Source organism: Pogona vitticeps, chromosome 15, assembly GCF_051106095.1.
Source record: "Pogona vitticeps strain Pit_001003342236 chromosome 15, PviZW2.1, whole genome shotgun sequence".
NCBI classification, from domain to species: Eukaryota; Metazoa; Chordata; class Lepidosauria; order Squamata; family Agamidae; genus Pogona; species Pogona vitticeps.
This window is the reverse complement of record NC_135797.1, coordinates 5,610,808-5,637,500: the sequence shown is the minus strand read 5'-3', so window position 1 is coordinate 5,637,500 and position 26,693 is coordinate 5,610,808. Positions and strand designations below refer to the sequence as shown.

Below are 26,693 nucleotides of genomic sequence, written 5' to 3'. Positions count from 1 at the left end.
ATTTCTTTTGAGATCAAAGACCAGTTGCATTTGAATGCACCCGCTTTAAATCAAGATGGTCTATTTCCAAAAGAATGCTTTGTGATTTTTGCAGCTTCTAGATATTTTTAACTTTCTATGCCCTCCCTCCAAAAACCCAAAAAACATTGAGCTTTCGGGGGGGGGGCAAGTCAGCTTTCTCAGGTATAAGACAAGAGAGAGAATGTATTTTTTTTAATTTATTTATTTATTTATTTATTTTATAGATTTTATATATCTGCTGTTCAGATTCGGGGAATCTGTCCTTGCAAAGGGATGAATGAGTGCCCTTTGCAAAGCGCCCGCGACCCATCGACGGACACACACACACACCCCCGGGGCAGCTGCCCCGCCGACTGCGGGGCGTATCCGCGCTTCCTTACCCGCGGCCAGGCACGCTCCCGTGAACCCGAAGCGCCACTTCTCCGCGTCCAGGGTGGCCTCCAAGCCTTGGGTGAAAGGAAACCGGAGCTTCTTCTTCTCCTTTTCACCCTCCTGGGGCTCCCCGGGGTCCCGAAAGGAGTCGAAAGCCAGGTAGGCCAGATAGCCCCAGAAGCCGGCCTGGGCGATGCAGAAAAACCCCAGGGCGAAGAAAGTCCGATGCCGGTCGTAGTTGTAGAGGATGATGTCCTGGGGCACCTTGACATCCAAGGCGAACCCGCTCTGCGCCCTCCATCGCCCGGCCAGATCCGCCCCGGGGGCCTGGCCTGAGCCCCGGGGCCAAGAGCCCGCGGGGCGAGGGGCAGCGGGGAGACTACAGAGCCCATGCGCCCCCGAGCCGCGTGGCCCGCCGCTGCCTACAGACCCCCAGATCCGATGCCCGGCTCCCCACGTGCACCTCCACATTCCGGGTCTCTCTCCTGGCGGCGGCCCTTGCTAGGCCCCGGAGGCTGCTGGGAATTGTAGTTCCCCCTTAAATAAACCAGACTTCCGGGCATCTTCTGGTGCATCAGGGCTTGTAAGCGGCGCCTGATGCAGAAACGAGGCGGCCCCGCGTCTTCTTTTGGGGGGAGGCTGGAGCTCCCTTTAGAGGACTCCCAGAGGCAAGGCTCCTGTCTTGAAAGGGCCAAATTCTAGCTGAAAATAAAGCCACGATGTGGGGGGTGATCGCAGACCCTCGGAATCATCCACAGCCACAGCTGGACACAGGCCACTGCTTGCATGTGGTGTGTCTGACTCCTCTTTAAATCACATTTGTAAAAAAATACTTCGAATTCGACATCTGGACATATTAGCGCAACCCCTTTAATGCCAATCAGTGCCCTCCTTGGTGATGATGTTTCAGGTGCCCAGTTAGTAAGGAAGTTCCAGGTACACCACCAGAAAGGAATTGCACAGAGTCAATTGTATGGCACTTATTTGCATATACACACTCAGCCCTCCTCTCATTTTATTTTGAACTTAACACTATTGCATGCAAGTGTTGCACTTTTAATTTTCATAGTCCTCTCCCCAGATTCAACTATTTATTGTGCGAGATCCAAGTGGGCCAACGCATTCCTTCTCCCCAGGAAAGGTGCAAAAGCAACACAGATGAGCAGATGTGAACTAAAGTTTGCCCGGCCCCACATGGGCACCCGAGAGGCTATTCAGACATGGTTGTAGCATCTGCGCAAGGTCTTTGCCACAGCACCTGGGCGTCCTTTTTCTGGCCCCATTTCACAGTATGCCACGTGTTTCAAACCGAGTTTCAAAACTGATCATTATAAAACCTTGACAAGGGAAATGAGCTGCCTGCATGCAAGAAATCCTGAAGTTGCAGCTTTCTGAATTAGCAACAAGGTCAGAAATGCAAATTTCCAAAGAGGAAGATACCTTGTTTCTAGTTTACTAACAAGTTTTACCGTATTTTTTGCACCAAAAGACGCACTTTTTTCCCACAAACAGGGGGGTGGAAACTCTGTGCATCTTATGGAGCGAAGAAAACAGATTATATATTCCTGTTTTCTTCTCCTAAAAATTGGTGCGTCTTATGGAAAGGTGCGTCTTATGGAGCGAAAAATACGGTATTTAGCATTCGCTTTTGAGGTAGGCCACAGTTCACAAGGGTTTATGCCAAATAAGCTTTGCTAGTATTAAGAAGGCCACACTGCTCTTTACTGTTTCCAGTTCAGAACATAATCACACAGATACAAGGTTTTAATAACAATTTTTAATAAACACAGTGTTTTTCAAGAAGTAGAGGTGGAAGAGAAATACAAAGTCCACTCCGGGCTGAGCATGTCAACCTTGTACTTCCTTTCATGTAAAGTGATGAGCGGTCAAACATGTAAAGTGATGAGCGGTCAAGAACTAGAAGAGGAGGAGGAAGCAATGCTCCCACCCAAGCTACGCCTTGGAGAACATCCACCCGGAACCCTAGGCTCCACCTAAAATCTTTAGAATCATCTTAGAACTGGGAAATCCACTGCCTCTGGCACCATGAAGAAGCTAACATGTACCACGAGACAGTGACTCGCCTTTCCCTGCTTGGAGACCTGGCCTCTGCCCATAAGCACCAGGACCTCTGTTGAGTTGGGACATGCGGACCCTTTCTTACTCTAGGCACAAGCACAACCTGACTCCAGAGACAACAGCGGCAGAAAAAGGAACGGGCAAACAATAGGCTGAAAGATTTCAAAATCAAAGGGTGTGGGGAGGGAACAAACGGATGGAGACCCCCCTCCCTCCCCCTCTGGCCTCCAAATTCCCACACAGGGTCAGTGCTGCCCTCTAAAAAATAAAAATAAAAGCCCAACAGATCACGCAGAAATCCTTCTTGCCGCGGCAGCTGTTGCGGGAGGGAGGTGCTGCCTCTTCACAGTACCTCTGATAGCCGTTGCCTTTCCCCAAAACGGTGAAAAGCACAACTACGGCCTTCGTCGTTGCAACAGTACGGTAGGTCCTTTATTTACACGGCGAACCTTTATGTACAAAACAAATATCTCAAAAGATAAAATTTGTAGTTTTGGTCTGAGAACGCGGGGCCGAGGCTCAGTGGATGAAAGCCACCTCTGGGATCTTCTGCTCCGCCTGTGAAAAGGGAAAAGAGCCAGGCGTTATCCATCATCTCCTTTTGGACATCTGGGTCTCCCTAAGTTAAAGGCAGGACGTGAAGCTCGCCAGTGAACCCAGGATTCTCACAAGTTCTATCTGGAAGTTCAAGAAACCCAGTTGATGACCATGCAGCCAACCCAGGGAGGTTTTCAGTAATTAAAGACTCCCTGTTTCCATTTTGGAGCTCACACGGCTCACACGCAATGTGACTGATTTGTGCAAGGCCACTCACCTTGAGCTGGGTGTAGGCATGGGCTGCTTTGGCGTAGTCCCAATCATTGTCCAAGAGGCACCTGGCGGTTGGAGAGGGAGATCGTAAAGCCTTTGGCTTCCCTGCACCATTAGGCCATGTCCCCCTCCCTCAACCTCTCTCTCTCTTTTTCTCTCTCTCTCTCTCTCACACACACTCTCAACTTGGGACTCACTTCTGGGACCACTCGAGGTTCATTCCTGACTGGAGAGAGAAATTCTGCAGCATCTCCTGCTGCTCTGCTGTCAGGGTGGGCACAGGGCTGGAGGATGGTGTGGGTGCTGGCATGACAAAGGCTTTGCGGATTTCCATGTTGGTGGCCTTACGGATAAACAACTGGTCATTCACGATGCACAGCCTACAGGAAGAAGGAAAAAAAGAGGTGCAACAGCCAGCATGGGACGGGGGGGAGAAGGTAGCCCAAATCCACAATTTCTTGGTTACATTTAGCCTAGGGACTGAAGACACTCATTCACCAATCACTGGTCCATCTGACCCAATACTGTGAACTATGACTGGCAGCAGCTCTCCCGAGGATTCAGCCAGGAGATTTTCCTAGCCTCGTCTGGAGAGTTCTGCCAAGCACTAACCAAGCCTGGTTTTCAATGCGTTTCAATGGGCTTATTTTCGCTTTATGATGTTTTCGCTTAACGGCAATTTTCCTGAAACGGATTATCGCCATTAAGCGAGGCACCACTGTATTATAAAAGGGGACCACGGCTTGAAAAAGGTTGGGGGTAACTGCTCCGCCGTCTTACAGATGCATGCATCCCACAGTTGAAGCTCTCCAGGTGCTAAGGCTTGTTCTCTTACCCATTGTGGCCAACTGGCACCGCAATGAAGACACGGGTGAAGGCCCGCACTGAATCCCGACACTTGCTATCCACTGGAGTTAAAAAAAGAAAAGAACAGAGCAGACAAAGAAGGGTCATCAACCTATGTACCTGGCACGGTAGCATTTTGGGTTTTGACACAAAGGAAACTTTGACGGCAAACTCACATTGTTTGAAGAGCCCATTTAGCGTGAAACACAGCAGCGTGCTCTGTAATGGGAAAGGAAAGGTCTCAACAATGAGGAATTGTGGCACCAACCTATCAGCAATGTATCTTTCAGCAAAATAGATACACATCTCCCTGCCTTCGGTCTACAAAATACCAAAGGCAGCTTAGGAAAATAATTTAGAATCATGCCAAATGACAGTTAAAAAAAATTTAAAATGACAGTGGCATTATAAGAGGTGTCTAAAGGTATTTGGGGAAAGCTTCTCCACAAACCCTGCCTGATCCTTGATTATCGCAGGCCCCCAACCAGCTTCTTCTCTCCCTTACCGTTTGCGCACAGACATCCACCACAAAGGAGTTAATATCATGCTGAGTCTTCGGTAGCTCGCTGAGGAAGGCCACCACGTTCAGCTTCGTGTGCTTAAGGAGCCGGAAGCGCATGGCTGTGATGGAGAGCAAAGAGAAGACAGAACAAGGGAGATCAAGGCTTGTTTCCAAAGCACCAGTGCCACCAACAGACTTCAGAAGAGTGGCCTCCTTGCACCGGTGGAACCAAAGGCTCCAATGATGTAGGATCCCCTTTGCTCACCGAGTCTTAAGACATTCCCTCGACTCTGGAACAGTCTCCCGTCAGAGATTTTCCTGGCTCCCTTGCTGGGTGTTTTTAAGAGCCAACCTAAGACCTGGCTCTTTAGGCAGGCCTTCCCTCCTGTCACTACTTGATCTTTACTATTTTATCTTTATTTTTCCATTTTACTTTTCCACTCTGATCTTTCCACCTTGAATGATATCATTAGTGTTGTTTTAAAACTGCTGCCTTTAATTCTTTTTATGCTCTTTCTATTGTAAGCTGCCCAGAGTAGAAGCTGTCTAACTGGGTGGGGTATAAAATAAATAAATAAATATTCCTGATGCGCAAGGACGTCCATGAGGAGGGGGAAGAGAGCCAGACGGGCATCAACCTGTAGTTAAGAGTCTTGGGCTGAGATTCCAGAAACCTTCGTTCAAATCCCTCTCGGCCATGAAACTGAGTGGCCTTCATCTAATTCATAAAGATCAGGTAGCAAAGGAGCCTTTGGCTCGCTACAGGAAAAGTGGGCCATAAAGAAGTAAATAGGTGGTCCCCGCTGATTAACTTTCCAAGAATATTTGGCTTCCCAGGACCTGCTGCATTTCACCATAACTCACTAGATTTTTATGTCACTTTCTACACAGATCGGTCCCACGCTGCTCTGTGACTCTGCTGCTCTTCCGGGCCATGAAGTCGGAACCAACTTATAGCAACTTGATCATATTATTATTGTAGATTTTAATTGTTGTTTTTATGTTTGTACACAATAAATCGTGAGCCGCCCTGAGTAGACTCCTGTCTAGAAGGGCGGGATATAAATCCAATAATAAATAAAATAGAAGGACCCAGATACTGGCTCCCCCCACTTCCATTTTTTGTCTTAATATTATGGGGCCCAAATAAAGGTATCACCCAATTTCTGGCCCACTTACAGTGTTGTTCTAAAGGGCTCCGGTGTGCTACGTGGCATCAGATCACTTCCAACTGATGGCAAAATCCTTCAGTATTCAAGGAGTGGTTTACCAATGTTGCACACACCTCCTATGGGTTTCCAAGGCCAAGCAGGGATTTGAACCCAGGGCTCACAAGTCCTAGGATGACACTCTGTTCACTACATTAGTTCTCAAGCCACACTGGCTCTCTAACTCTACTCTGGACTTCTCCCATCACCAGCATCTCCTTTATTCTTTTTCCCCCTATTATTCATTTTGGTCATTTATTTTCTATTTACAGTATTATAAAGCTTTTGCTTTCCACCATTCATAGAATAGGCTCCAGCTTTCATAGTAAATTGATTTTTCTTGCCCTTTTAGTCTCTTTGTTAGTCTGTCCATTTCTGCAGACTCTAATATTTTTTTGATAATCAATTCATCTTTTTATCAAGGTGGACCGAAATCTCCAACAAAAGCTTTGGATCTGAAATCACCGGAGCTGCCACGAGGTGTGCCTCCCGAAAGGGGTCCCCACCCATCAGGCACAAAGAATCTGAGTGACACCTGGCTCCTTTTGTGACCAAGAGGCTCTTGTGTCCTGTGCTGGAGGCGCCAACAGCTCCATCTGGAGGAAGTCAAGAACAGCACTTCCTGGTTTGAAACCAAACCAGTCGAAGCCTCTCCAGCTGGGTTGATCCAGCTAAGTAGGTCAAGCTAGACAGTTCACACAAATTACCGTCTGGACAAAGAATGAGGCAAGGCAGAAGAGGACAAAAGTTTCTCCTTTTCATTCAAGAGGATTAAACTGGTTCCTCCGTGGGCAGAAAATCATTACTGATAGTTTTAGCACATTACTTGAAAGGAACTCTCTTCTGACCTTGCTCTCTTTTCTCGGGAACCGATTCAAGCCAATCTGGGTCAGTAGCGACCTCTCCTTCTCAAGAAGCTGTTTTTCCCCCAAATCTCCCTGAAAAGACCTGTAAGCCTCCCATTTTTCCCACCCGAAATCAGTGGCGAAGGGGAAAAAAGGACATGGTGCTCCGCCTTCCATAACCAAAAATGCACCAAGATGTGGGGATATAGGAATGAAACACCCACATGAAGTCTTGAGACGCGCCCCAGATCTTTTCACTCTTGCGTCTCCCTCCCTTGCCCTGATGGGGCCACAGCTCCGTAAGAGGATGCTCTGGAAACGAACTAACGGGGCATACGGAAAACAAAGCTGGAGGTTGTGTTCCACAAAGCAGTTCTGCGCACTGCCCACCCATGACGGCCCCACTGCCGTCAGCCCCTCCCGAAGAAGCTCCTATGACCCTCCTTCCCTTAAGCCCTTGGAAGAGCCACTTGTCCTGGCTTACTCGGATCCTTGAGCCTCTTCACATTCCGGCTGTTCTTGAAGTATTCCGATAAAAAGCTCCTGCAAACCAAAGGAAAACCTCAACGCTGTGTTCAAAAGATCCAACATCCAACCCCTTTCTCAGGCTTTTTGTCTGCCTGGCATGAGGGATCTATGCCTTGCGGCCGTGGATGAAATACTAGGTTTTTAATGCAGAAAACCACGGGCTCGCTCTAAAGCAAAGCACTTTCGGGACCATTCCTTCTCAGGTCTTCTGAGGATCCAGAGTTCATCTGGCTAAGATAGGGTGCTTCCCTCCCAAGGAAACGGCAGTAAACCTAGAAGTATCCACCTACCTGGAAGGATTGTTCGCTGAGATAGGGATGCTCAGCGAACAACAGGCTCCGTCGTGGTAGGCATTCAAGAGGCCTTGCCGGTCTCCGGAGTCATAGATCGAGTAATATCTACAAGGAAGGCACACAACTCTTTGAACAAAATCCAAGCAGCCTCTTTTTCCTTCCAGCTCCTGTACCTACGGGTGCTTAGTCCTCTAGGCAGAGCTTTTTTAATTTTAATTTTAACTGAGTGACCTTCATCTAACTTATAAAGGTAGCAAATGAGCCTTTGGCTCACGGCTCGCTACAAGAAAAGTGGGTCACAAAGAAGTAAATTAATAGGCTTAACTTCCAAGAGAATTCAGTGTCCCGGGACGTCACCCAGGAACTGCTGGATACATACAGGAACTAGCTTCATAAACAACAATAATCTGATACTTACTGTTGCAGAAACTGTACTATCAGCCCTTTCAAGCCTTCAGAGCAGAAGTAACTTCCCTGAGAGGGGAGGGTTAAAAGAGAATTAAAAAGAGAAGTCGCCTGTTAACTGGTTCCTCCTTTCAGGGACTCCCAAGTATTGACCAAGCTGTGCTGGAAAGGATTTCAGCACACACTTTGGGCTTTACAATGCCAGAATCTGTGCCATGCAGTGAGACATATTTTAAACTTGGAAGGCTCTGGCATTCAACGGCAACGCCTGGACCCCTGTTCTTCTCCTCCCCCAGATCTTCCCAACGCTTCTGTACCTTGGTGGGAGGCAGGGTGGTTGGTGCTTCAACGTCAAAAGAGATGGGAGGGGGCAGCTCGTGACCATCCTGCAGAAAAAAGAGACACACAAGGATAATATAGCTGGACCAGCAAACAAACAGGCAGGAGCCCAGGGCCCTGGCCTCCCCTGAATTTGTGCGATTCTACTCACCAGCCTCAGCAGCTTCGGAAACCGTTCTCGGATGGCGCTGTCGGAAAGGGAAGAGGAGTGAGTGAAAGAGTTTCGTGTCCTGGGGCACCGCCCACCCCTATTCGTGGCAGCCCTGTCTTTCACCATCATCCCAATCCTGCCTCAGATAGGCCCATCTCTGGCTACATCCAGCATAGTTTCAGTCACTGTTGGCCACGTCATCTTCCTTTAAAACAGTGGCCTTTTCCCTAACCTTAAAGTGTGAAACATTTCAATAAAACGCACCTTCAACTGCTCGGAAGAGGTGGGGAATCCACATTTATTATTGTGGATGTTTAAAAATTAATGCACAAACCTCACCACACCTCTAACCTTAGAAAGACGAGGGTTCTGCTAAAATAAGGAACTTTTTCAATGTACATTTAGAGTGGAGAAATACCACATAGAGCTAAGACAACGGCTGCATTATTTACCAAGATCTTGAAATGAAAGCCTCACACAAAGGCAATCAAATTCTATGCTTCTTTGGAAGCCCAAGAAATTTACACACACACACAAGTGTTTTGATCAAGATCCACAAGGTAACAGTGTGTGCAAAATTAGGGATGGTTTTATGGGCCTTGTGGTGCAGTGGTTAAACTGCTGTACTGCAGCTTACACTCTGCTCAGGACCCGAGTGCAATCCTGAAGGGCTCAGGCCGCTAAGCTTGAGGCTAACTCAGCTTTTCATTCTCCCAGGATCACCAAATTGAATATTCAGCTCATGGGGAAAAGGGTGCAACGTGTAGCCTGCGTGATTAAAAACTGTAAACCGCCCAGAGAATGCGTTAAGCGCTATGGGGCAGTAAATGAGCAGCGAGCTTTGCTTTGCTTTTAATACAGCAGCATATTCAGCTTGGTCCCTCTGAGCATGAACTACGGAAGCAACACAAACCAAGTTAAGGGAATTGTATCGCTGGTAAGCAGATCACTTTAACAATCCGTAGCAAAGGCCAGCCTGAAGCTAGCCGCCCTTCTTTCCTCTGCGCACCGGAACCTGACTTTGGTCCCTGACTTAAAGTCAGATTTCTTTAAGTTTGCCACAGAGTTCTGGACATCAGAGATGGCCATCCGTTCCATTAAATACGGCTCTGCTCCTCTGGCACAGCACAAGGGCCGCAGTAGCAGTCAGCCTTGACACTGAGCACGCAGCTGACTATAGCTTGGAACTAGCTCAAGGTACTAAGGTATTAAGCAGAAAAAAATGCTGCAATCCCTGTCGTCCCTTCGGAGTAGGTTTAACACATGCGCAGGGCGGTGAGATGCCAAAGTATTCCCCTCTCACTTACCTGGTCTTGTACTCACCCAGCGCGGCTCATTTATGGAAGAAGCGCTCCACAGAGGCCAGAGAGTGGGGGCAAGGAAGGGGAAGGAAGGGGCTTTGGACAAGAATTCCCACTGGTCATGGAGATGACAAGAGCCAATTTCCTGGAACCCAACTTAAAACACACAGATTTGCCAGGGTTCCTGCATCAAAGCCCAAATCTAATTAATGAGGGTGGAAGACAAGTGTGTGGGGGGGGTGAGAAGCAGGGCGTGCCGGGGGGGCTGAAGGGAGAGGCACAGGAAAGGCCTAGAAACACCCTCCTTTTCTGAGGCACAGTCTCAACCATCCTCGGGGTTGCCCCTCTTACACCCACCCTGCAGAGGTGGGCACGCGCCTTGCTCATGCCAGCAAGATGTCAGGTACGGAGGTGGGCAGAAAGAGGGCTCTGCTTACAACACGCCGGCTCGCTGCAGTTCTGCGGTTGCTTCCAGCCTTGCCCCCTCCTCCTTGAGAAGTGAACCTCTCCTCTCTGGGAACAGCACCGAGGCTGCCCGAGAGTCACTTGTTGAGAAACAAGCCTCTGGATGAGGTTCCTGCGCCTTGTCTGCCGTCTTCCCTGGAGGCAGTGCTCATTTGGCCCCTGTGTGACTGTGCCTGTCTTAGGTTGTCCCTTCCGCAAGGAATCTTACCCGTCATTGGCTAACCAGCCATTGGTGAGGGCCAAAGGCATCAAGAGACACCCCAGGATTTGGCAGCTCGGGTTCAATTTCAAAACGAAGGCTTCTGTCACCCCTGCATAGACCGGGGACTTCTTGGCAGTGGGGCTCTCGGCATCAAAAATGGGAAAGCCAAAAACGACAACAAGGCGGCAACAGCATGGCAGGCTGAAGTGGGCGAGGGTGGCGTGTAAGAGGGATCGGAGAGGATGGGCAAGACTGTGCCCCCTAAAATCATGGAACCCAAAGGCACAGAAAAGCAAGTGGGCTTGTGCAGAGGGAACGGTGGGAGGATGACAGGGAAGGGAAGGAGGACGGAAAAACAGCAAGGCTCGACAAGAGGACAGGAACGGCCGGGGGAAGGTCGGTGGTGGGAGATAATTTAAAAATGCAGCTTTTAGCTAATAACTTTTGGTTGCCCAGAGCTCTTAGGCAGAAGGGCAGAGAATAAATCGAACACATCATAATATTTAGAAATAATCACATTAATTTGAGGGGAAGGGTTAGGGCACCGGTCCAGTCTAGCTGAAATAAAACCATTGTGAAAGGCATTACAAATCAGGATCCAGGAATGCAGATGGCGCTGGGGCTGATACAAGACAGCTCTGCAGGAAGTAAATCATCCGGCTGGCAAGCACAAAATGAGAGGCTCCTCTTGCGAAGAGGAACTGGTAAATCTTCAATATATGCCCCGTGGGCCCTTGGGCGAGACGGAGGCCAAAGGCAAATGAGGATGGGGCATGGCCTTCCGGACAGCTCAGGCCATCCTCGGCCACTGCTCACCTGATGTACGTGGACTGGTCCCGGAAGTTATTACACAGCGTATTACCATCCAGCCACAGTTCTTCGAGTTTCAAGCCTTTTAACTTGTCCAGCTCACGGTCGGTCTTCAACTGCAGGGTGTGGATGGAATAGGGGGTCAACAAGACAGATACGTAGAGAACATCGAGTCAGGCTGTGAAGCTTTATTTTATGAATAAAGCAGAAAATCAGGGTTTTTGGTTTGTTTGTTTTTTTGTTTAAGATAACTCCAGATTCCTGGGTGAGAGTCAGGCGGGATGAGGGAGCAACGAGGCTTACATAGTTAGAAGATAAATTGAGGATCTTCAGATGAGGTGCCTTCTGGGGCAGCTCAGCCATATCGTCCAGCCGATAGAGCTTGTTGTCACTTAAGTTCAGAGACAGAAGCTGTAAAAATGAAGAAAACATGGAGCGTGTGTGAGTGTTGCTGCCAATGTAGATATGGATAGCAGAGCAAGGGAAAACGACAAGAAGAGCCCAAAATCTAAGAGACCAAAACAAAGTGGCCAAATTAATTTTGCTGTTCCAAACTCTAAAGATGATGACTAACAACAACAACAACAACAACAACCTATTACAACACATAAACTCTGCATAAATACTATTTTTGAGCCAGATGGGGAAAATGAGAATTCCTCTAAGTCAGCTTCCATAACAGCCGCAGGACAAATTCAAAAGCAGATAAAGCAGATACAAAGTTGTTTGGAGAAACTGATTTTTAATAATCTGAACATATGTGATTTTATTCCAGCCATGTTGATTTTGCTCCATAAAGCACTCTAGAAGTGTTGCTTCAGAAAGAAAATGGAGGCTTCACCAGCCTTTTCCTATAACCCTCATTAAGAGGGTCAAGATAGTTCCAGATTATTCCTGAGCATGGAATTTATCTACTGATTTGCATGCACAACGGCAGAATCCTGCATTAAATCTGTCAGTGTAACTTTTAGGTGCAAATTGCCGCAAGTGAAGAATTTAGCACCAGAATTGGCCAAGTCCAGGGACTGGCGCCCAACAGCAAATGCCTATGAACTGATTTCCTAATATGTAACCATTTGCCCCAGAAACTTGAACTATTTATCCCAGAAGGAGTACTGGTAACTATCACATTTCTAGTCAACATATGCACAGGAAACTCTGCAAAAAAGTGCAAAGAAAGTGGAATACAGTGGTGCCTCGCAGAACGGGCACCTCGTAGAGCGATGAATTCACTCTACGAGGCTGTTTTTGCGATTGCAAATGCGATCGCAAAACGGTGCCCGTATAGGCGGGAAATCGCAGAGCGAAGGTCGGTAAGCTGCTCGCTTACCGACCTTCGCTTTGCGACCCGACAATCAGCTGTCCGGCGGGTCCAAAATGGCCGCCAGAACAGCCGAAAGGGGCCGGGGCGCAGCGTTTTCGCGCCCTTGGTAAGCAAGGGGAGGGTGCGAAAGCGCTGCGCACAGCCATTTCGGGGCTTCCGGCAGCGTTTTCGCGCCCTCCCCTTGCTTACCAAGGGCGCGAAAACGCTGCACCCCGGGCCCTTTCGGCTGTTCCGGTGGCCATTTTGGACCCGTCGGACAGCTGATCGCAGCCATTTTCGCGCCCTTGTTCTGCGAGGGGAGGGCGCGAAAATGGCTGCCGCATCGCTGTACGGTAAGTAAACGTGCCGATTAGAACTACGTTTAATGCGTTTCAATGGCTTTTTTACTTCCGTACAGCGATGTTTCACACAGCAAGGGTTAATCCGGAACGGATTAACCTCGCTGTGCGAGGCACCACTGTATTCATCTCAGGCACAGAACACAGAAAGAAACCTACTGGACCAGACCAAAGGCTGCCTAGTTCAGAATTCTCTTCCCAAAGAGCAAAATCACTCATTTTAGAAAATCCATCTCTCTTTTTTTTTTTTTAATGTATTTTTAAATTTATTTTATACAAAAAAATACACAAAAGAACACATACATAACAAAAATACAAAAAAATACAAGTAATAGTGCTTATTATAAACTAAATTCTAATGTGCACCCCATACCCACGGGACTCTATTTACTATAATAATTTTTTTCTTACAGATTACCTCTCCAAAATTGTATTGAGTATTCTTTAGAGGCTTTCCCCCTTCCTTTCACCAACACAAATTCCACAAATTTACCCCAAATATCATAGAAATTGTTACATCTTATTTCCCCTCTTTTTATTTTAAGTTCCATAGTCAATTTATCATTTAATGCAATGTCCCATACTTCACAATACCAGTCTTCAATTTTAATATCCTTCTTGTCTTTCCAAAATCACTCATTTTAGAAAATCCATCTCTCTGGCCTTCATCTTTGCTTATTACTGCAGAACAATTTCTGAACAGGATCCATTTTCAATCAATAGAAGTGTTTTAATCTGTCACAACATTCCAAGAAGCAATAGTCCGAAAAGCCGAGCCAACAGAAGGAAGGGAAGGGAGAAAAGAAGCAGCTGACCTCGGGGATGTTTTCCTGGATGATCTGCAGCACAGCTACCATGCAGGTTCGGCGGTTCAACACCATGTCAATGTTTTGTGCCACTAGATCTGTGCAGTAGAAAAAAGGGATCGCAAATTAATCGTGTTGCTCCCTACAGAATTCTCCAAAAGCCCAGGGCTATCCAAGTGTTCTCTCCTCAACACCGTGTTGGGATCAGGATTTCCAGCATTTGATGTAAGTCCAATTTCTGGAGATAAAAAGGGCTTTTTGCTCACTCCTGCTGCATATTCCGATTTATTTTAAATCAGAGTGGGCAACACTGGCAGGTCCCAATGCCAGTTCTGCTCTTCTGCAACCTTCCATGGGGTAATGCAGGAAGCTGCCTTCAAGCAAGTTGGGCTATGGCTCTATCTAACCCTAAGTCCGACTGGTACAAGTTCTGCTGAGTTTCGGACATGATTCTTTCTTAGCCCTGCGTGGGAAGCTCTGGAATTTCTTGGTGGTCTCCCTTCCAAATACCAACGAAAGTGTGATACTACTTCCAAAATCAGGTGGAGATCAAGTGTATCCACAGTAGCAGTCTAGGGACAGTTGCCTTGTTTCAAAGTAGAATCACACTTTAAAGAGGATTCTATATGGTAGATGTTCCCTACATACCTTATTTTAGCCAAATAAGTGGTTTGTTTTAATATTATGCAGCTGAAATTCAGTGCTGGCAGCTTCGAAGGCTGCAAAAAATGCATGCAGGACGGCTCCAAGATGCTTACCCCAGTTTTAAATGAAGACTGAAGCCAACCTTCATTTATTTTCTGATGCCCTGAACAGCAACTACCTGGCAATGAAAAAAGGGGTTTACCTAACATGACCTACCTGGATCTTCGTGAATATTCTTCAGGTCCAAAGCTTGATGGGAACCATCATATCTTTTACTCATGCAAACCTAAAAGCCCAAAATAGGACTTCCATCAGGCAGGCGAGAAATCAAACAAAACCTTGAATTACCTTTCTTCCTCGCCACGAAATGAGAGGCTGGGTCTTCCCTCACCTCCCACACCAAAATCTCTGAACTTCAAATATACCAGCGCTAAGAAGAGTGATAATTCCCTAGATTTTGGTCATACAGTGCTAAACAGTCTCTTCTATTCCTCATTGGCTTTGGGGCCCCAGACCTTCCTACCATGCGTACTGCTATTACCATCATCGTCAAATTACTATTCATTTCATTTGCATTGTGTTAGTTGTTTCAGGAGCACAAAGATGCAAAGCTGGCTCTCCTCCTTTCACCGCTGTGGTCTGGGATGTGTATTTAAATGTCTGTCATGTCACAAAAACAGGTGGTAACAGCAAGTGGGGCTAAAAATGTGACTAAGGGAAAATACGCCACTTGTGATTAAGAGAACAGCTACTTACTTACACACAGCAGTAACATGAACATACCCCACAGTCGTGGTCCCCAACCTTTTGGCTTCTACAGACCGGTTTAGTGTGTAGGCTGGGGGGGAAGGGGCCATGCGTGCGTTTGCAGATGCGGGGGGGGAGGAGATTTGTCTCCGCGGCTCAGTCCTGGCAAGGCCAAAGACTGGAACCAGTCTGTGAACTGGACGCTGGGGACCCCTACTGCATAGCATGTATGTATTAATCCTAAAAACACCAGACATGCTACATCCAAGAACATGAGATAGGTGATCAAGCAGACAGCAAGAAGCCATAGCGGACAATCCTGCCCACTCCACTCACCTTCAGCTGTTCAATTTCCTCTGGTTTTAATTCACGCTGGACTGTCATGGGTGAACTGCATTGGTTAATGAGTACCGCCACCTGAAACAAAGATCAGCATGAGGGACGGTGAGGAAGAATAAAAAAGAAGCCAGCCAACAGTGTGCATGCAGGACAAATGAGAGGGTAGGATCTGAAACTAAGGCCCCCGTCATTCCAGAACTAGCCTCCACAGTGTCTGAATGATCTATACACACATCCTGCCATCGCCCTGGCCCTTCAGGACAACACGGAACCAACCTTGTAGCCATCGGGCGAGACAACCTTCCGGGACACCTGCTTTAGGGCATTGGCTGCAGACGCATCGTCCACGTAGAACACAGCCCGGTTATTGACGTGATGAACCTGGGGGAGGGGGACAAAGCCCAAGTGGGTGTGAGACAGCCGTGTTCAGTGCCTTTGACCAAGGAGCTGATCTCCACAGGAAACTGGATGGAAGTACGGAGGGTCCCTTGCAAAGGCTCTGAAGCCACAGCAGGAACAAGAGTAACTGCCAGAGGTCAGCAGCTAGTCGGCTTCCATTTCTCCACTCTCGGACTTTCTGGCTCCCCACCCACCGTCCTCCTTTAACCCCTTCAGTCTTTATGTTTGGTTCCCATTTCTGCACTCCTGTTCCCAAAACCTTGGGTACCTGAGATGCATCTCTTCTTCTCTGGATTAAAATCCACACTTCATTCTGATCCTTAACATGAAGTATGCATACCCTTGCTCCCATCTGAGAAGCAGGAAAGTTCATCTCCTTTCCATTTCAGGATAGCACAATTAATAACTCTGGGGAACATGTCGCAAAAGACAGGACCAAACGATATAAATGTGCATTCTGGGCACAAACTATGGTTTTGGGTTTCTCCTGCGTGACTCAACGAGACAGCATTTAAGGGCATCCTAGCATCCAGTGTTTCAACGGTGGGCTAGGCAGGAAGAGTAATTTGAATGAAATACACAAATTCCACTCTCCTCCCTATTTTAGTTGAACCACACCCACCTCCACAGCCTTCTAACCACATTATTCAAGGGTACGTGGCAAAGTTAAGGAGTCTCTTCCTCCTGCCCAACACTGGAGGACCACTAATGTACAAGTCGTGATACCTTTTACTGGACCACTATAAAATCATCAGAATTGCGAGCTGTTGTGGAGAAACCCCACTTCCTCCAGCTCAGCACAACCTCAGTGTTTCTGAAGGACCACTAGTGAATACTCTGGGCCAGTGGTGGCAAACCTTTTTCAGCTCGAGTGTCCAAAATGGAGGGGTGGGGAGAAGCCAGTGGCTGCCGTGCCGCCCGGAAGACCAGCACCACAAACGGAAGTGGCAGTTTCAGGGGGAATTCATGGCAACGGACCCAGAACAGGAAGTGAAAGAGGGGGGAAACATGGCGACAGACCCAGAACAGGAAGCGGAAGGGGGAAAACGTGGCAATGGACTGGAAGAGGAAGGGGGGAAAACATGGCGACGGACCCAGAACAGGAAGAGAAAGGGGTAATCCTGGTTGCAACCACTTCAAAACGTTTCTTTCCACAAGGCAGGTGGGTGGACCACTCACTCGCGTGCCAGAAGAAAGGGCTTCGCGTGCCATAGGTTCGCCATCACTGCGTCTGGGCTAATGCACTGACTGTCTCATCAATGTGGTAGGAAGCGTCCAGACTGGCACACAGCAACCTTCTCTAACCTTCCAATTATCATGGGCAATGTCTTCCCCACCCCGGAGGGGGAGGACAAAAACGAATTATGTCTACACATCTGGAGGGAATGTCGCGTTGGAGAAGGCTGGCATGGAGTACTGGAGGCATTGGCATGATGGTTTCAAGGCACAAGTCAGCAACTCCTCTGGCACCCAATTTGGGAATTAATGTAGTAATGAAGCAGCAAAGAAACATGCTTATCCGTGTCTTACCTCTACAGGATTGAAGGGGACAGTGCACAAGTTCTGAATGGCGCTAATCAGCCACGATTTTTCATATTTCCTTCCATAAGGGATCTGAGGGGGAGAAAGGCACCCATGCCAAATAAGGACAAAATATCTAAAACAAATTCACAGTAATGCTTTAAAGGACAACTTCTAAACCCAAATCCAACAACAGTTTAGGAGATGGGGAGGTTATTTTTTAAATGAAAAGAAAGGAATCTTTCCTCTATGCTGCAAAGATCAAATCTCAAACAGTGAAGAATCTCCTTCACTGCCTCCTTCTCAGACTTCTGCTTGCTTTGCTTAAGGCATGTATTTATTGGAAAGGTTTTTTTATTTTCTTCATCGACCAAGAACAGATAGATAAAAAAGATGTCCCTGCTTTTAGACTTTCAATCTAAATGACATGATTCAAGAGGAAAAGGCACTAGGAACAAAGGAAGGACAAAAAAAAAGCTCAGAACTAATTCATACAAAGATCGAAAGAATTTGATGAATATCAGATGACAATTACTAGGAGTAAAGTAGGACATCAGGCTACAAAAATCGCTTAGGAACTGATTGTGTAGCTTTCGCTTCCATATTCTTCCTCCTATTTGACTCACCGTCACCCTGAACCAGGCTTTTTTGGCGACGGGGCTCCTGGGGGCTGGTCGGTCTGCAGTATTCAGACTCCGTTTCACGGTAGGGTTTAGACTGCTCAGACTTGGCCGCTCCCGATCGCCTGGTCGGTTTGGACGCCCCCCGTATGGAGTGCTAACAAAGAGAAAAATAGATTTCATTAGGATCACAATATTAAACTAGGACAAGGGAAACCTGCGATCAAAACTCTGCTCACTTTAGCAGGTAAGTCACAGGCTAATGCTGAAATCATTCAACTTTGCATGAGGTTGTTGTGCTAACAAAGCAGCATTTTGAACCACACCCGAAATTGCTATAGATGTAACACAGTTATAATTAGACAATGGTAATTATACAATGAAATAAAGTTTCTTTAATAAACTGGGTCAGCAGTGTTCTTCTAAATTAGGGGGCCCCAACCCCCAGTGCATGGCCTGATCTGTGGCCTTTGCAGCACCGGGCCGCGAAGACAGATCTCCCACCCCGCCGTCCGCATTCTCCCCACACACGCCCACGTGCACGCACAGCCCACCCACCTACGCACACGTGAATGTGCCACAATCATAGTGTGTGCATGTCTCACTCACCCCACATGTGCATGAGCGCACCATGCGCACCCATGAGTGGCCCCGTCCACCCAAACGTCCCTGCTCACCCGCAAGTGCGTCACACCCATCAGCGCATGTGTGTGAGCGTGCCCTGCCCACCCGCGAGCGCAGGGGGGTGCCCTGCCTTGCCCGTCTGCGGTTCAGAAAAGGTTGGGGCCCACTGTACTAAATCACAAGTATATTAGTTCTCCAGTCATTCCAGTTTTTCAACTTCATGAAATCATCATGGTGTGGAAGACCACACCAGGAAATGAATTCGATTCTGTTTTCTGTCTTCACAGGTACAAGATATAAATACACAATCTCTACCCAAAGCAGAGAAACTGGATCAGGTTCAGCAGGAATATATTCCTCACTTTCTTATTAGAGCCCCACCATCTAAGCTTTCTGCTTTCTAGTGTGTGGGAGGACTTTTTAGCCACAGTATAAGCTACAAGTTTCTCACATCATAAACCAGAATAAATCAAACATCAGATGTCCTTCATGTTTTGGCTGTGGATTTTTGCACTGACAGGTGGCTAGATGAGACAGAGGGCCACGGCCACACAGTATGAAATTGAGGCTGAATCAGTAAATGCGTAAGTCGCATAATGAAAAACTTATTAGTGTGTGAAGAACTGTTTCCAGTTTGTGCCCCCCTTAAAATGTGCCAGCCCCCTCCAGGGGCCGTATGACCCCCACTGAGAATAGCTGGACTAGTTGGCTTCTACAGTTCTAAGATATCACGAGTTGTAAAAATAAACTCTTGAACCATATTCACCTCTGGCCTCTAAGAGAAGGACAAACTGGTCCATTTGTCTAATAATATTCACAATACCTTTTTAAAAAGAATCGGTTGCAGGTTTTACTAAAACTCAAGAGGTTTACTTTTCAAAGATCTCAAAACTTCCCCCTACCTTAACATACATCCTCTTGTCTTCAAGAAGAAAACAGATTGCTTCCTCTTTGCTCACCGTTCCTACTAGGTTTACTATGTCAATTCTGCATGCGATGCACTTAATCCAATCCATCATTTTTATGCACGGATTTTTTTACACACTCATACACACATACACTCATACACTACATCGCAGAGTGCAGGACATACAACAAAGGGCTCAAGTTAAAGGAAGCCAGATTTCGGTTGAATATCAGGACTGAAACTGGAAAAAAATCACAAGCAGAACAGGACATTGTGACGCACTATCTCTCCTAGATGGTACAGAGATAAGATGGCAGGCCCAAGTGCTGTGTCTCTGTGACTGAGAGGAAGTCATTGTTCATGGTCCACCCCTCCACGGTATTCCTGGTCTCGTGTCAACCTGTTCAGCAGCCTTTTTTTCCCCTAGTTACTCCAAGCAGATGCTGCCAAGACATTTGCAACTTGTGACAACTCTTACAAATAGCCTCCAAAAAGGCTATTAACAAGCATTCCAGTCGTGCGAAGTAAAGGCTGTAGATCCTTCACTGAGTCAAACCATCTCAATTCTGGACTTCCTCTTTTTCTGCTGCCTTCAGTTTTTCTCAGTTTTGCTGTCTCTTCTAGGGAACCTCATTTTCTCATGACATGTTCAAAGTACAACAGCTTCTGTTTAGTCATTATACAGTAGTTTCTTGTGGAAGTCCAGCCTTGATTTCTTCTAGAACGTATTTATCTGTACTTCTAGTGGCCCACGGCATTTGAAAAGCTCTCTTCCAGCATCACACACTTCAAATGTTTCCCCTGCTTTCTTCACTGTTCTGCTTCCACATCCATCGACTGCGAGTATGGAGGTGGAACACGCTATGAAATAGGAACCTTTGACTCTCCAGCTATTTCTTGTACATTGCTCCCGGGCGCCCTAGCCAGGAGCCAAGGGGAAAGTTTATGGGTGCCATAAGTGAAAAACATCTAGAAGATCAGTTGTCTCCCTTCCTAGAAGACCAAAATTATTAAAATGAAGCTCCACCGACGGGGTCAAGACAGAGGATTCCACAATGGGAATGCCCAAATTCTTCAAGCATTACTAGTAGCTAGTGTAGGATTCCAAGACATACTAAATACATCAGGCTGCCATGTATGTATAGAAAAGGGAATCTTTTAACTTACAAAACTTTACTTGTATATGTTCCCTCAAACTTACTAGCGTGACCGTATCACATCGTGAGCATCACTCATGAGAACATCCCCATCTTCCTCCTCCTGCCGGCCGCGAGGACTGGGCCCAGCGTAGCTCCATGCCCATTGCTGATGGTTCGCCTCACTGTACATTTTTCCTCGAAAGGGCCCCCGTCCTTTTCTCCTTCGACCAATGAAACCCCTGTTGCCACCGCCCACACGATCATCATGCTCTGCAACAAGGATAATAAACAGAATCAGTGAATGGTCAAGAAGCAAATTTTAAACATAAACTTTAAACATAATCTAAAGTAAGGTAAAGCTGTACTAAGCTGCTGATTTAGACTGGACAATAGAAACCAACCCAGTGTGATTGGGTTTGTTTGAATCCCTTGGCAGTTCCTCATTTTTGGCAGGAAATAAAGACAGAGGTGTATTAACTGAACTCATGATTTGGTTTTTATTTGCTACAGGATTCTCAACAACTACTCCAACTCTGGCAACAGGCCGTAACTGGGAGATGTAAATTCTTGTCTAAAGTCCGAATAGCTTATTTGGGGTGCTGGACCAAAACGTTCCTTGTTGGTGGGCTTCCAAAGGGGTGCGCTCTGCACCCCACAGATTGTCCTGCTACATGGGTGTCTCGCCCAATCCCCTTCTTTTGGTGGCTGGTTGTAGGTAGGGTCCGGAGAAATCACCCTCTTTCCTTTGCCTTGCTCATGTGGGAATACGATAACGGTCCACCCCTGGGTTTCTACTACTGTCTCTTTCTCTTAGGCTCTGGGTCCAGCAATAGTCCACCAACTCTTAAGTTTGGAAAATCTTGTAGCAGATTGCGTGTCTTGTCGTAACCACTTTCTTGAATACTTCCTTCCTTCCTTCTCATTATCTCTCCCTGTAGCTTACTCCCAAACCATTGCTCTCCGCGGACATTTATACTTTCCTTCCAGACTGACATCTTTTGCTCCTCCCCTTTTCCTTTCTCTCCCTCCTCCACCAAGCATATTTCAACCTTCCTCTTTCTCTCTTCTCCATCTCTTCTAATATACCGCTCTTTTCCTTGGGCATATTCAAATCACAACTCTTTTCCTCCTCTATTATGGCTTCTATCGCTAAGGACTGCTCACTTTCTTTTATCTCTCCTTCAGACCCAGATAAAGCAATCAGAGAAATAACCATGTCTGGCAATCCTAATAATAGTGGCTGCATGTCTCAGTATATCAATGGCTGAATGACATGAGGGATAAGAAAGTCCTTCAATGGGCTTTTGGGAGCATTAGTCTGGCCCCTGTCTGAGCAAAACACTGGCCTTAGAACTGATTCAGAGAGACTCTTCAGACATTATTAGGCCTCCAAAAGAAATCAGGCATACAAAAAAATAAAATAAATAAAAAATAAAAACAAGACTGCTACGGCATCTTGAAAACTAGCTGATCTCCTTCACTAAAAGCTGTTGCGATTTATTTATTTATTTATTAAATTTATATAGTGCCCATCTAGAATGTGTCTACTCTGAGTGGTTTACATATAACATAAAAATAAACTAAGGTGAAATCCAAGTTAATCACAGAGTCCAAGATGGGGAAAGGAAGAGAAGAAGAAAAAGAGAGAAAAGAAAAAGGGAGATAGGCTAGATAATGGTTGTAAGGAAGGCCTGCCTGTACAGCCATGTCTTCAGGTTAGTCTTGAAAACCCTCAGTGAGGGAGCCAGGCGGATCACTACAGGTAGGTTGTTCCAAAGGCGAGGGGCCACTGCCAAGAAGACCCGATTTCTGGTTTGTTCGCACCGGACCTCTCTTGGCGTTAGGCCCCTCAGCCACCCAGCCTGACTGTAACGGGTGATACGGGTAGAACTGGGCAGAAGAAGGCACTCTGCTAGGTATCGAGGGCCTAAACTGTTAAGGGCTTTGTATGTAATGGGTAGCACCTTGAAATCAATGAGGAAGCGGATAGGTAGCCAGTGTAAGGCAGCCAAGGTGGGGGAAATATGGTGAAATCTTTTCACCCCGTTAATAGACTGGCCGCCGTGTTCTGGACCATCTAGAGCAGGGAAGGTGAACCTATGGCACATGTGCCACAGCTGGCACGCAGAGCCCTCTCTGTGGACACACGAGCCACCAGACTAGTGAGTGGCTAACCTAGTCTCTGCGAATAAACTGGTCATCCAAAATGAGCTGTCCTCAATTGCCCTGCTCTGCTCTTGTAAACTCAAGCCTGTGACTTTCCTTAGGGAGTCCGTCCACATCTCATGTTTGATTTTTCTCTTTCCCTGTGGCTTTCCACTTTTCCCAGCATTACTATCTTTTCCAGAGAATCCTGTCTTTTCAAGATGTGCCCAAGCAGGACAACCTCAGTTTCATCCTTTTTGCCTCAGAGATTGTGATAGTGCCTCAGTATTCAGGTTTTATTGCAGTGCTGGCACTTTATTTATTTATTTGACTTATATACCACCCCATAGCGCTACAAGCACTCTCCGGGCGGTTTACAATTTTAATTATACAGGCTACACATTGCCCCCCCCCCAGCAAGCTGGGTACTCATTTTACCGACCTCTGAAGGATGGAAGGCTGAGTCAACCTTGAGCCGGCTACCTGGGATTTGAACCCCAGGTCGTGAGCACAGTTTTAGCTGCAGTACAGCGTTTTAACCACTGCGCCACGAGTGGTTGAAATAAATAAGTTGGTTTTGTGTTGTAATTTGGGCACTCGGGCTCAAAAAGTTCCGCCATCACTGGTCTAGAGCTTCTGCAACAGCCTCAAAGGAAGCCCCATGTAGAGAGCATTACAGTAGTCTAATCTTCAGACTACGAGCGCATGGACCAGCATGGTGAGCGCCCCCGCGGCTGGATAGGGATGCAGCTGGGCAATCCACCGAAGATGTAAATAGGTAGACTGAACCACAGACACTGCCTGGGTCTCCATGGTACAACCCACTTCGTCAGATACAACACATAGAAATGAGTGACTGATTTCTACAACACTTTAATCTATGCCTTCTTCCTAAAACATGCTCTTTGTGCATAACCCTGAGATCTTCCCAAGAACATATTTTCACTTTCTTTACCCCCAACAGCCAATCTGATACAATCTCCACCCCCTGCCACATTCCCTATGGTCTCCCTTCCCATGCTTGATAGTCCTCGATCACGCTTTCGGTAAAGAGCATCTTCTGTTGTTTCCCTTCCTTGACACACTGTTCCTTCCTTCCTTTGTTTTACTATACATTCAGAAACAGAGAGACAGACACCCTTCCCAGTGATGCCTGTATAGCTTTGACGACACCCTATTCCCTACAAAAAATGCACAATATCCATCATTCCAGAGTGGATTTAAAAAATCAATGATTTTTTTTAAAAAACCAAGTTGATTTAAATTATGATTTAAATTTTAAAAACTGCTTTTTCTAGACTGAAATTATCAAAAAGCATTTTCAAATTAAATTTACTTTTGATTTACGTGTGATTTTTAAAAAACCAGCTTGATTTAAATCGTGAACTATAAGGCTGAATCAGGATTGCGTAGGTTACATAATTTAAACAAGCAGATTTAAATGAAATCAGATCTCAATCACAATTTAAATATCTCTCAGCATCACAGTTTAATCACAAGTCAATCCACGCTGCCTTTTTGAAAATCGCATTTCATACAATTGAATCGCATTTCATACAACCCTTAATGAGGGTTCGTGGTCAACTTCGTTAAACCATTCAAACCAACTCTATTTTTATCTTTAAAAAGCAATGTGATCGAAGTTGTGGTTTAGATTTCGATCTCTTTAAATCCACTTGATTTAAAAAAAACCACAACTGAAACGTCTCGGCGTCACCCTTAAATTCCTAATGCTTATTATTTATTTATTTTTTTAAAGTCGAATTGGATTGGATTTAAATGCCTTAAATCAGCTTTACGAGGTTCGTGGTCAACTTATCCTTAAAAAAATTTGATTTAAATTTTTTTTTAAAGTTGATTTAAAAAAAAACAACAACCCTCGCATCCTTCATAGGAGATTCACACACACGAAGCCTCCTCCAAGGAGACCCCCGTCCCCTCCTCAAGCCCGCGAACGGCCCTTCGACCCCTCGATTTGTTTCCAATGAACAATATCTGGAACCAACGGGTCTCCCTCCTCCGTCTCCCGGCCTCCCGCCTCCGAAGGCCTCGCTTTTCCCCTCACAGGAGTCTCCCCTTCGGGGCCCCGACCGACCAGCCGCCCTTCCCGGCTCCCTCGGCCCCGCTCACCGCTGTATCCCCCTTTCCCTCCGTCGGCCATCGAGGGGGAAAGGGCCTCCGAGAGCGTCGGGCGCGGAAAGGAAGGCGGAGGGCGCCGGCCAGGCCTCCAAAGACCCTCCCTCACGACTCGGACTCGGTCCCGGACCCGAAGCGCCTCACCGACTTCCTCTCACACGGAGCGGAAAAAAAAAAGACGCGCACCGCGCATGCTCGGAGCGAACGAGGTCAAGCCCTGGCCCCGCCGGCCAACGAACGAATAACGAACGCCGGCGCATGCCCGCGCGCATGCGCAGAGCTCCACGCCGCCGACGCCGACCTCTTGAAAAAAAAGGAAGAAAACAACCCTTCGCTCTTCGACTTCCGCCTATGACGGCTCCTGAGCATAGATTTACTAAATTAAAGGGTCGAGCGCGGCTCAACTTCCGAGTCTTTGTCCCTTTTTTTTTTGCGCATCGAGTACAAACTGATTTTCCATAGGTTGTTTGTTTTAATTTTTGGCGACCCTCTTTTCCCAGCATCTTTAAATAGATGATCACGTCCCTGTCAAACACAGCGCACGTCCCTCGCCTTGCTGCTGGGTTCTTAACTTTATATTATGCCAGGGAAGCGACACAAACTTATTTTCAAACTTGCCATCTTAAAAAAAAAAAAGCCATTCTAGAGTTGGGGAGGACAAAGTAAAAGAAGAACAACAGTTCTTAAGATAAATACGCCAGGTGGGCGGGGGTATAAATAAATAAATAAATACTGTAAATAAATACTGTAAATAAATACTGCAAATAAATAAATAAATAAATAAATAAATAAATAAATAAATAAATAAATAAATAAATAAATAAATAAATAAATAAATAAATAAATAATACAAACTGTTCTGAAGGGTTGAATTTTTCAGCTCCCCCAATTCAAAGCTCCGTAACTAACATTATTGGCTTTTCGTTTCTGAGTTCCATTTAAGGCTTCCTTAGCCTGTTTCATCGGGTATAATAAATATGGTGCTGTCATGTTAATTCTGACTTATGGCAACCCTTTCCAAGGATTCCCAGGTAGAGGGTACACAAAGGTGTTTTACCCTTCCTTTTCTCTGACTGTCCAGCTTGCCCAAGGCTGGCTCTGCTTCACAGTGGGGAATCGAACCCTCGAATAATTTGATTTGGAAGGGGCCTGTAAGGCCATCCAGTCCAACCCCCTGCTCAAGGCAGGAATCCAAGTCAAAGCAGCTCTTACTAGTTGAGTGTCCAATTGTTTCTTGAACGCCTCCAGTGTTGGAGCGCTCAACACCTCCAGAGGTTATGGGTTCCATCATCGTAGTGCTCTAACAGTTAAGAAGTTTTTTATTCCTGATATTCAGCCCAAATCTGGCGTCTTGTGCCTTGAGCCCATTATGACATGTCGTGCACTCTGGGAAGATCGAGACAAAATCCTGCCTCTTCTCTCTATGACTGCCTTTCAGTTATTTGAAAAATATTATCCTATCTCCCCCCAGTCTTCTTTTTTGAAAGCTGAAAATGCTCAAGAATCGAACTTCCAACCTCTGGCTTGGCAGCCAAATACAGTACCTAAACCAGCAGGTAAAACCAATCTGGAAGAGCAGCGCACCTTAAGGTACTCCCTCCTACAAGAGGCCAGGCTGGCTCCATCTTTGCTGTCCTTCCACAAGCAGGCAAGCTTTCCCCAAATTTACTGGCTGCCTGAGAGGGTTTTTTAAATGGAGTGTTTTGCCTTTTTGCTTTGAATGTGTTTTCGGTGTTACTTGATGTTTTTTAAGTGTTCTATTTGCTTGATCCTTCCCCCACCCCCTGTATTTATACACTTCTTTTTAGCTTTGAATATTATCTTTT

At 46.5% G+C, this 26,693-nt stretch overlaps 2 protein-coding genes across 2 annotated transcripts in view; both read right to left on the bottom strand.

The window, feature by feature from the left end:
* TMEM223 (transmembrane protein 223) overlaps nucleotides 1–937 on the bottom strand; it is a 3,545-nt gene extending 2,608 nt beyond the window's left edge. Inside the window, exon 1 of the mRNA XM_020797387.3 lies at nucleotides 402–937. Within this exon, the coding sequence (XP_020653046.3) occupies nucleotides 402–864 (463 nt within the window). The 5' untranslated portion in view covers nucleotides 865–937. The remainder of the gene's footprint in view (nucleotides 1–401) is intronic.
* A 1,218-nt stretch (nucleotides 938–2,155) lies between these two features.
* NXF1 (nuclear RNA export factor 1) lies at nucleotides 2,156–25,052 on the bottom strand. Its single transcript, XM_020797357.3, has 21 exons — nucleotides 24,862–25,052; nucleotides 20,649–20,856; nucleotides 17,923–18,073; nucleotides 17,306–17,389; nucleotides 15,653–15,757; nucleotides 15,374–15,454; nucleotides 14,507–14,576; nucleotides 13,655–13,743; nucleotides 11,481–11,588; nucleotides 11,184–11,293; nucleotides 8,400–8,436; nucleotides 8,227–8,295; nucleotides 7,923–7,978; nucleotides 7,502–7,609; nucleotides 7,168–7,226; nucleotides 4,634–4,749; nucleotides 4,305–4,347; nucleotides 4,118–4,190; nucleotides 3,480–3,662; nucleotides 3,287–3,347; nucleotides 2,156–3,030 (listed from the first exon to the last, which is right to left on the bottom strand). Exons 1-21 carry the CDS (start codon nucleotides 24,890–24,892, stop codon nucleotides 2,992–2,994), a joined length of 1,881 nt encoding a protein of 626 aa, XP_020653016.3. The 5' UTR covers nucleotides 24,893–25,052; the 3' UTR covers nucleotides 2,156–2,991.
* Between the last annotated feature and the right edge of the window lie 1,641 nt (nucleotides 25,053–26,693).